Genomic DNA, 11,434 nt, shown 5'->3' with positions numbered 1-11,434 from the left:
GTGGCCGTGTTTTGAGGGGAGGGGTGAGGGGCATGCTATTTATACATATGACAGCAGTGACTTGAAATATATGATTGTGGCCATTTGTCCCTTAATTCTTATCCCAGTTTAACACCCGTTAGGAATACACAGAAAGTGACTACCTTTTTTAGGTGGTGTAGAGAGGCAGGCAGGTACTATTTCTAGGTATTATTCATGTATTATCACAAGCAATTGTCTTTGTTTATTTGCATTGATATGCGGTTAGCTTTAAACATTAAGCCTCTGATATAACTCATATATTTCTTGAAATAAAAAGTATGACTGAATTTTTTCCTTACATATGATTTTCTTTAGGCCATCATTGAACGAAGGGGTGGAAGAAAGCTCTAAAATGCACCTCAGAGCATCTATAACCCCATGCCTTCTGGTGCCTAGCATACTTTAGGTATTATAGTGTAGTCTTGGTCAGTTCAAGTGTGTAAAAAGGACTCAGGGTTATTCCAATGTAGTCTTGGTCAGTTAGAGTGTGTTGAAATGATTCAGGGGAACCAGAGTTGAAGAGCAAGACTAATTTCTTCCATTACTTATGATTTTTGCTCAGTCAATCATTGGATGAAAAAGTTGTTTAAAAACACTCTAAGATTCACCTCAGAGAATGTAGAATCCACGTGGCTTTTTTTGATCCCCAAAACCCAACTTAATGCAGTTGTTTCTTACAATTATATGTTCATTATTAGACAGCAGGGCTTGGCTACTTAAATGTGTTGAATGAATAAAAGAAGGGAACAATGAAGATTAAGAAAAAACTGCGAAAAAGGGAATAAAAAGGTAAACTAGATTTTTTGGGGAGGCACATGGTGATATGTGTGTGTGTGTGTGTGTGGGGGGGGGGTGACATAGCTCTCAACCTTCCCTCTCAAAAATGAGAGACACTACCTTTCATAATGTGGAACAAATGGGCAAAATGTGGACCACTCACTAACAGCTTACTAACAACTTCAGCTAGCACGCTTGTAGGATCATTAAAATGTGATATTTTTAATTATATAATAGTTGTTTTAAAGAAACTGATGTGATTCGGTTATATTTACCATGGGTATCAGTTAAAAAATTGCTAACACTGAATGAATGTGTGACAAATCCTTTCAGTGTAGAATTTCGAGGAACATGAATGTTTTAAGACACCAAATGAGGAACTTTTCTGGTAATGAGGTAAACCTGAGATGCATGGGGTGTGAGGCTGCTGTGGAGTTCTTTCACCTAGGGTGCCAGTTGACCTAAGGCTGGCCATAACAATAAGCACAACCAGTGCAAAGGTCTGGACTTCATTTTTTTTCAACCAAAATAAGTTTGTTGTTGCATTTGAGTATTTCATGCTGTTTCACATAGTAGTGAAACATTTCTGATACAAAGTAATTATATTATGCAACTGTTAAAGGAAGATTCTGAAATATTTTTTTGCCCTAAAAATTTCAGAGGATTTATTTTTCATGTGTTTCCTCACAGGACACAGCTACACAAAATATAGCTCACAAATGTCGAGATTTTCACAGAATGTCCATGTTTTTTTGCCTCATATTTTTTGTCTGTTCCTTATAAAATTTGTGTTTTTTTCCCAATGGCAAATCCCTGAGGATTAAAGTGATGAAATAATGGCATGCATTTCTGTTTCAAACTTCATGTATTTCAGACAATGCGTGTCAACACAAATTCTATTATTCTAGCAACTTTCAAAGTTTGTTAAGAGCAATATTTAAAATATCTCCCTATTTTGGGGTCTTTGTTCCCCAATTATTTTAGGCTGTGTCCAGATTTCTTGCTCTAAGAGGTTGAGAGGTATGAATAGGGGCTGTCCTGCCTAAAGCAGTACAGGTGTTAGCCCTCCTACTCTGAGTGAGTCACTTGGAACGGGCTCCCCGTGGGACCCTGAAAAACAAAACGAGTTAAAAGTACCTGGTAAAACAAATGCGTAATACAGTATTATAGTACTATTAACGGTAAATAGAGCTAAATAAAACAATAATAATATGAGCATTTCTGCAGTAAACTCCAGTCCCCAGACATCTTTATCAGTCTGCAAGCTGTAACTGCTGTCTCGCACTGTCCACAGCAATATACATGTGTCCAGTGGCTGATGTACTCAACAGTTGCACAAGCGGGAAGTACCACTACGAGACTTTCATGAGCAGTGGTTAATAACTTCAGGGTGCATTACAGCTGTTTACAAATGTACTTAAGGTAGTCACAAGGCCTGCAGGAGCACGTATTCGGATGCCAGCACACGCGCAGTTTGCCTGGTCTTGTACAGCACTGTCGGCTTAGAAGTCACGGACTGAATGACGCTTAGGTGAATTGCCCTTTTAAGGGGTTTCTTGAAACTGCTCGGGTTCCATGTTTGTATCTGAAATTGAGACGAGAGGAACTCCATGTTGTAAAAAAGTTTCCCTGCTGCAAGCAGGCCTATACCCCTTTTTTATTTCTTTCTTTTCTCCCCTTTTTGTTTTTGTTCCCCTTTTATTTAGATTTTTGTTACTTTTTAGTGCATTTATTTATTTATTTTTCTAAGCAGAAAGTAAAAGGGGAAGGAGGGGAGGGGGAACGGATGTTATTTTTGTATGCTAGCAAGAAGAAACAGGAGAGGGGACGGGCAGAAGAGCAGTACCGAGTCCAGTTCGGATCTCATGGACGGCCAGTCCATCATCACACAGGTTCAGAGGGACGAGGCGACCAGCAATACCCCGCTGCAGCAGCAACAGGAGTCCAAGGGTGAGTTTGCACGATCTAAGTTCTACATAGCAGATATCTGTCAAACGTCACGTCAGTAAATAATCGAAGCGGTTAAGCTAACTGCAGAAGCTTTTCTATCGTCTTCTTACTATTTTTTGCAGGTTTTTTTTCTGTTATTTTGTTAATGTGATCTCATTGGACGAGCGAAAATTAAACAACAGTTTATCTCAGATAGTTGATCGCTGTTGATAGTCGTGCTTTTGCCAACCAAGGGGCGTGTATTTGTTTAGACTTTTGTATTTATTAAACCGCATGTTTGTGTTTACAGTTTTGTATATACAGAGTATGTTGAACTTGAACTCTAGTGTGCTGCTGTGCGTTATGGTGCTGTTGGATTGCGGAGGTTTGGGATCTTCGAACTTTGAAAAAATATAAGCTTCAATGTAAACAACAATTTTGAGGGGGGCGGGGCTAGCGCCGCCACTCTGTCTGATATTGTGCTCCGTGTCTTCGTGTTTCTTTCCCACCATGTTTTTGCAAGCATTAACGCGGTTATTCATGATTACGAACCTTGGATGTACATGCACCACACCAATGTGATGCAACTAGCATATAGTTATATTGTTTCCAAACTAAGCTTAAAAACAAGCCTTTTAGATCAGTGTTCTATCTCAGTTAAAATATATATATTCTTCCTTCGAAAAGTTTATACTCGGTGACTTGTTCAGGGCAACACGCTTTAAATGTCCTAACATCGTTGAGTGCCGTATGCACTATGTGTGTTTTTAGATAGAATGTCAAAGGAAGCTGTTCTCTGATTATTTGGGGCATGTGCGCCAGCAAGGTGATCAGGTTAGGCACTGCAGCGTGGTCATGAATTTCAGGAGCGATTTTGAATGAAGTAACACCTGGCTGCATGCACAGTATAATCATTTTAAGGGATTCTAGGTATGCATGCAGCTTCAAAGACGAAGACCATGATTGTGGAATTTGTGGTGATGAGTAGTTTGTTACTTTTTTTATCATATCACAATGTTCCTTCTCATTGCCCACAACATAAGGTTTATATTCTACAGGATTTTACAGCGTGTGGATAATTTAATCATTTGGCAATAGATTGTAGTAGTCATTTTACAACTTTTTATATTTATTGCTTTAAATACTGTAGTTCATCTGTAGTAATTATACGCGTTTCTGTGACCATGTACTCTATGTAATAGCTTATGGTGCATTTTAAAGATGAGCTTTTTACTTCACTTACACATATACTTCATGTATCTACAGTGTGTGTGTATATACATACATATATTGTGTATGCGTATGTATGTGTGTATACACATGCATACACTTTAGCACTAGTCCCCCAGAAGAAAGGTAGGATGTTTCTGTTACAGTGTGGAGACAGATGTTGATACAGTCCTTCAAAAACTCCCCACCACAGTGACCATACACAAAGTGATCCCCAAAACCAAGATATTACACTTGTCTTAACTGAAAAATAAAATTAAACAAAAAGTATATATAAATTGAAACTTAATTTGCCCCAATTCTAAAAGACTTGTTCTTGGTATAAGTGAATGAGTACACCTGTCTATAAGGCAGGTTTACACTGGTGCAAGAAGCCTCTTACACTGAGAGCAAGTCTTTTGGAATTGAGGCAGATGTTTAATAAAATGTGTATCACATTTCCTATTCATTACAGTGTTATCAACGTTTCACAGTCATGGCTGTCGATTGTCCCAGATTTTGCAGAATGTGTCTGATTTTTGTCTCAAAATTGTGACTTCATTCTAGTAAAAAAAAAAAAAAAAAAAAAAAAGAATTTCTAAGTGCATGAGCAACGTTTAAAAATCTGTCCCTGCCTATTATTTTTTGCCTCCGATACTGATTCTTGTGTCTACAATTCATACACTGCCCCTTAACAGTGCCCACCTAAATAAAATCCCTAAAAATTATACTTAAAAATAAAGTAACAACTAGCCTGGCACAAAACTGCATTAGCAGCAAAACAGACTGGCTTCTGCCACTTAAAGTAAAATGTAAAAGTAAACTATAAATTTGATATATTATAATGTAACCCTCACTAAACTGCTAAACTTCACTAAATAAATGAGCTTCCAGTACAGAAAAAAATATATGGATAAAATTTATTTCTGAATTGGAGTATAAAACCATTTGCACCACTCTGTATTCATAAAAGCATCCACACCCCACCTTAAGCCCTGTTTGGTAAAAGCTTAAGCAGTTAACATAGCCTACTGAAGTCAGTGAGGAAAAAAAGATAAAATACATTGTGTGAGAGAGGGGGTGATGCATGATATACTATTCCCCAAATGTATAGTTTAAGGTAATTAATATAGCAATAACCCACGCCTAGGTGTGGGTAATGCTGGGTTTACCCACGGTTGGCGTGGTTTGGTCACGAGGGCGAAGCCCGAGTGGCCAAACAAAGCCAACTGTGGGTAAAGCCAGCATTACCCACACCCAGAAGTGGGTTATTGCTATTATACAATGACATTATTTAAGAAAAAAAAAATTTACTTTTCTTAAATAATGGCATTGTATAATGCCTCCTTGCTGCCCTTCCGCAGCTGTCTGGTATTCTGCGGCAGTTCTGATGTACTGCGCATGCATATGCCTACGCAGTACATCAGAGCTGTGGGCAAAAGCGACGGAGAAAGCAAGATCTCCGTTGCTTTTTACTGTTTCGCTATGCTAAATGGGTTTAACATAGCGAGACAGGTTTAAAAAAAAAAAGCAACAGAGAAAGCAAGATCTCCGTTGCTTTTTACACACTGTCTCGCTATGTTAAAGGAGTTTAACATAGCGAGACATCTTTAAAAAAAAAGCAACGGAGTATCTCCGTTGCTTTTTTAAAGCTGTCTCTCTGTGTTAAACTCCTTTAACATAGCGAGACAGTGTTTTAAAAAAGACCTATACTAATGGACAAAGTCCGGGTGACCGGACCTTTTTCCATTAGTATAAGTCGATTTACAACATGCACACTGACCAATCAGCGTGCACATTTTGGAATATTAATGGGAGGGTCATGGTATAATGTGTCTGTTACCAAGTATTAAATGTTTTGTATGACTGCACATATGTATGGGCCTGTATATATGTCAAGTGTGTGTGTGTGTGTGTGTGTGTGTGTGTGTGTGTGCATGTATGTGTAATATAAAACAGGGGCCTATTTTCAACAGCGACCCAGGGAGAAAAGCTGCGCAGTAGTACACCACAACAAAGAAGCCATAATATAATACAATCAATAATACAATCATAGTGCAGTAACAAGCAATAATACAATGCAAGCACTGGGTATTTTTATAGACTAAAAATAAAATTAAGATATGGACGGTAGAAGTTCTGATGAGTAAAAGTAATAGAAGTGGGGAAAATAATTAACATGGAGAGTGGCAGGAGCACAGCCAATGACTGGTAAGGTGTTCCTTTAGGAATAATTTGAACTGATTGTGAATAGGGTTTTTTGCTATAGTCTCTGGAAGAGTGTTCCAGAGTTTGGCTATTTTGTGTGAATAGGAGTCAACTAACTGGTACACTGAAAATTGGAACAAAAAGCCACTATAGAAGATACAATTCCACTGTCAGAAAACACAGACTTTAATGCAGCAAAGCTTTCGGTTAGACAACCTTTCTCAACGCTAAAACAGTACATATCATATTACAACACGTAACGTGACCACAGCCAGCAAATCACACTATACCATCAATTAAAACTTTTTTCTAAAACATTCTTAAAGGTGTATGTTACAAATTTTGCTGTTGTATTTTAACAAGTACAGGTTTGATGCTAGCTACATTGTTTACACCAGGTTCCGAGTCTGCATGGAGCCTGATATGCTAACTACATTGTTTATACCAGGTTCCGAGTCTGCATGGAGCCTGATAATCCACTCATATTCTTTATTCTCGAGATAGTTATTCAGATCACCACATCTAGGTCTCTACTGTACACTGTCTATCACTGTAAATTTAAAACTGTGATCCACACCATTGTGCATAATGTGCTTAAACAGTGCCTTATTCTCATTATTTCTGATTTATTCTCTCTAATGTGCTCTTTTAGGTTCCTTGTGGTCTTTCCTGTGTAAAATAAATCGCACTTTAGACAGATAGCAAGGTAGACAATGTTAACACTATTACAGATGGCAACACAGTTAAAATTAAATTGCTTATTGGACACTGGGTGGAAAAAGTTGTCACTATTATGCTTAATAATATCTTCACAACAACTACAGCACGTACACCCATACACCCATATGTTCCAGGTTTATTACCCAACCCTGCCATTTGTTACATCCTTAAAGTCTTTATAGCATAACCTTTTCTTTAAACTCTTTTAAGATTTCTAAATGAGAAAAAGGTCCATCTTCCACTATGGTATGCAATTCAGGTGCAGCCATGAGTATAGGCCATTTTCTGTATAATTTTCTTTATTTGGTCTGTTTTTAAACTACAAGTAGTTACATGTCTAATTTTATCATTCTTATCATTTACTCAGGTTGTAGCTACTTCCTCTTATATGACTATAGCCACTATTCACAAACTCTCCTATCATCTCATTCATTTACTCACTGAATCGCACATCATCTGTATTCAGCTTAGTAACCCTGCGCATCTGTGCTTTAACTATCCCTGGAAAAATATGGGGAGCATGTAGACTTTGACTTTGCATATATCTATTCGCATGCACATTTTTCATATGTATACTTGTCTCTATTTTCTCCAATTTCTTTTCTAAATGTACGTCAAGAAAAACTATCTCACTATAAGAATAGTTCATTTTGAAGTCAAGGAATTCAGTGGTATTATTTAAATAAAAAACATAGTTCAATAACTCATGAACTGTACTGTTCCATACGAAAAAGCAGTCATCTACAAATCTTAAATATAACTCAACTTTCCCACATAAATAATTCTCATTATTAAAAACATACTTTTTCTCCCATTGATGAAGAACTATATTCTCATAGTTGAACTATATTTACATAGGTGTTGGCCATGGGTGTCCCCATGGCCACACCAGCCAACTGCAAAAATTGTTCATTATCAAATATAAAAACATTTTTAGTTAAAACAGTTTCTAATAAAGCACAGATGTTTTGCAGCCTAGCTATTGCCATCCCCACTTCACCAGTGAGAAATTCATGCACAGCCTCAACCCCAAATTCATTTGGTATTACTGTAAATAGTGACGTTATGTCTAGCGTCGCAAATATATAGTCAGAACTCAATTTTTTACCAATTCTTCCAGTAACCCAACTTCTCAACCTAATTATGAAATCCGTAGTGTCCTTAATTACACTAGGACATAAGCATAGATATTGACTTAATATTCTTTGCAAATAAACTGATGCTGGTTCTGTAACCCAACCCCCATCAGAGACCGTAGGTCTCAGTGGGGGTTCTATTAATGATTTATGGATCTTTGGTATCCCATATATCTGTGGTGATCTAAGATTAGTACTAGGTTGAACTAAATAGGAGATGGCAGGGCAGTTGCTGGGATGGTAGATTATTTTGTGGGCTAAGGTTAGTTTAAGTGATAAAAGGTTGGGGAGCTCTAGCCAGTTTAATTGTGAAAGAGCTGAACAGTAGTGAGATTGGTGTGTGTGATTAGTGGCAAATTTAGCGATCTTATTGTAACATGATTCTAGGTTGTTTTGGTCCAGTTTTCAAAGGTTAGTGAATATGAGAGAGCGGTACAGAAGGGTAGATAGAAGGTGTGTGGGAGCAGTGGCTAGCCTGGCATTGGGAGTTGGGTATGGTTTGGCCCTGTATAGGGTGCCTAGTTTGATGTGGGCGTTTTTGATAGCTTGGGCAATGTGTATATCAGATTTGAGGTTATCTATGGTAACACTTAAAAGTTTAGTGTGGTTTGTGGGGGCTATCTTGGTTCCGTTTGCAGAGAAGATTCAGAGAGAGAGAGCTGGGAAGGTTTGGGGTTTGTGTTACTGAAAACTATAATTTTGGTTTTGTTGGGATTTAAAATAAGTTGGTGTGTTGAGAGAGGTAATCTTCAATGTCCTGAAGAGAAGATTGCATTTTTAGTTGGAGTTCTGGGGTAAGGAGGCAGAGCAGATGAGTATGGCATCATCGATATACTGTATCGTGGAGGCTAGTTGAGTTGCTATAAACTAAGGTTGTTTGTGAATATGAAAAAGAGAAGTGGACCGAGAATAGAACCTTGGGGTACACCCATGGAGAAGGGGGGGGAAGAGAGTTTTCCCATTTTGTAGCCTGTTGATTGGAAAGATAGCTATGGAACTAAGTTAGTGATGATAGACTGAGGCTATAGGTAGACAGATTATTAAGTAGTAGCTGGTGGGATTCTGTATTGAAGGGTTTAGATATACCAAGAAAGATGGAAGAGACAAGCTGGCCTTTGTTAATGAGATGGTGGACGGTGTTAGTGAACGTTAGGAGGGCACTGCTGGTACTATGCTGAGGGCTGGAAAAGCGGTTATTGATAAGGAAGTAGTTAATGAGATGGTTGTGGATGCATTTTTCTAAGACTTTTGCAAGGGGAGAAAGAATGGCTATGAGGCGATAGATAGTTCTTTGGAGGGTCCGACTCTTGGAGGTGTGTAATTAAGCAATAGCTCACAGCTGGGTGTGAGTAATGCCGGATTTACCCACGGTTGGCATGGTTTGGTCACTTCACCCTCGTGACCAAACCATGCCAACCATGAGTAAATCCAGCATTACCCACACCCAGCCGTGGGTTATTGCTATTATACAATGGTGTTAGTTTTGTGCTAGGTTTATGTTATTATTTAGATTTTTGTTTGCTTTATTCTTCCACTTTTTGTGAGGTAAAATAGTCCACACTTTTCACTTCATGTTTGTCTTTTAATTTAAATACAAGTTATTATTAATTTTTCAAGAGATGTTAGGAAATAATTATATAAGTAAATATAGTTTTTAAAGCTTTTGGTATGTCTTGGAGTTTGTTTTTTTTTATATTTCTGTATTGCTTCTGACTTGATATTTGTCTATGTTCAGATGTTGCCTTGAGTTTTTGTTAGTATAGTACCTGTAATGAGAGATTGTGTTTTATATATATATATATATATATATATATATATATATATATATGTATATATATATATGTATATGTATATGTAAAATGTGTGTGTGTGTGTGTATATGTATGTATGTATATATGTGTGTGTGTGAGATCTATATTAGCGTATCGAATGGACTAAATAGCGAAAGCTGTTTAGTCTATCCGATACTGTCGAAATGGCAAAATAGCAAAGACACGGAACATCAAATTTTTTCCCAGGGAAAAAATTTGGTGGGCCGTCTTCGGGACTTTGCCATTTCCTCCACTATGGTGGGATCTCGGAGTTGGTATATGTAAGTGGGGGGTGTGGGGGGCACAGCCCCCCACTTATCTTTGTGTTTAAGTTTTTTATTTTTTTTGCGGAGCAGCGACTTTTTTCCCTTGGAAAAAAGTCGCTGTTCCGTTTGTTCGATATTTTGTGGTTTTGACATTATTGGTACGATGAAATAGCGGTCGCTATTTTCATTATACGATAAGGTAATATAGACGTGTGTGTGTGTGCATATGTATGTATATATATATATATATATATATATATATATGCATATATATATGTGTGTGTGTGTAGATAGATATATATATATATATATATATATATATCTCTAACTAAGAACTGAACTTCGTGACAATAAAAGCATTCAAAAAAATAGTAAATCACACCAGCAACTCTTGTAGAATTTTAGCGCTTTCGTCTTATTTATTATCAAGACTTCTTCAGAAAGACATGTTTCATAAGTATGAGCAACCATTATGATACTTATGATACTTATGAAACATGTCTTTCTGAAGAAGTCTTGATAATAAATAAGACGAAAGCGCTAAAATTCTACAAGAGTTGCTGGTGTGATTTACTATTTTTGTGAATGCTTTTATTGTCACGAAGTTCAGTTCTTAGTTAAAATTTCTTCTCTTCGTTCAAATTTTTTTGAGTGCGGTTAATTTTAGTTGTTAGATATATATATATATATATATATATATATATATATATATATATCTATGTGTGTATATATGTATATGTATATATATATATGGGTCTCCTTCTAATGACCGAAACGCCGATTCGCCGACAGTGAAATCACCGACACGAAACGACCGACAACGCAGTTGACCGACACGCTCGAATCCCGACAGACGGAAGACCGACAAGGGGAATGTGTAAGCGCGACCTGGTAAGTATGCGATAGTGAGGGATTTAGGAGTAGGGAGCGGACAGGTAAGTGTGCAATACTCAGGGATGTAGGGTTAGGGTGTGTGATAGGTGAGTGTGCGGTAGTGTCGGAGCTTGGGGTTCGGGGTGTGTAAGTGAGTTAGGGTTAGGGTGCAGGTAGGGAGAGTGCGTAGTGTCGGAGCTTGGGTTGGGTGTGTAAGTGAGTTAGGGTTAGGGTGCAGGTAGGGAGAGTGCGGTAGTGTCGGAGCTTGGGGTTGGGTGTAAGTGAGTTAGGGTTAGGGTGCAGGTAGGGAGAGTGTGCGGTAGTGTCGGACCTTAGGGTTAGGGTTTGGGTTAGGGCTAGTGGATATGTGTTGTAGTGTACTGTGTTGTTTACGTGTAGTGTGTCGGTGTTATGGTGTTCGGTGTTTCGCGTTGTCGGGTTTGTGTGTTGTCGGGTTTCTGGCGGTGATTTCACTGTCGGCGAA

General features: G+C 37.9%; 1 protein-coding gene across 1 annotated transcript in view; it reads left to right on the top strand.

Moving 5' to 3' along the window:
• The first annotated feature begins 2,367 nt into the window (after nt 1–2,367).
• LOC122804932 (carboxy-terminal domain RNA polymerase II polypeptide A small phosphatase 1-like) overlaps nt 2,368–11,434 on the top strand; it is a 773,332-nt gene continuing 764,265 nt past the window's right edge. Inside the window, exon 1 of the mRNA XM_044075150.1 lies at nt 2,368–2,748. Within this exon, the coding sequence (XP_043931085.1) occupies nt 2,598–2,748 (151 nt within the window). The 5' untranslated portion in view covers nt 2,368–2,597. The remainder of the gene's footprint in view (nt 2,749–11,434) is intronic.

This window comes from Protopterus annectens, chromosome 6.part0 (genome assembly GCF_019279795.1).
Source record: "Protopterus annectens isolate FY-2018-M chromosome 6.part0, PAN1.0, whole genome shotgun sequence".
Lineage (NCBI taxonomy): Eukaryota > Metazoa > Chordata > Ceratodontiformes > Protopteridae > Protopterus > Protopterus annectens.
Note: the sequence above shows the minus strand (reverse complement) of the source record. Positions and strands in the feature narration are given on the sequence as shown.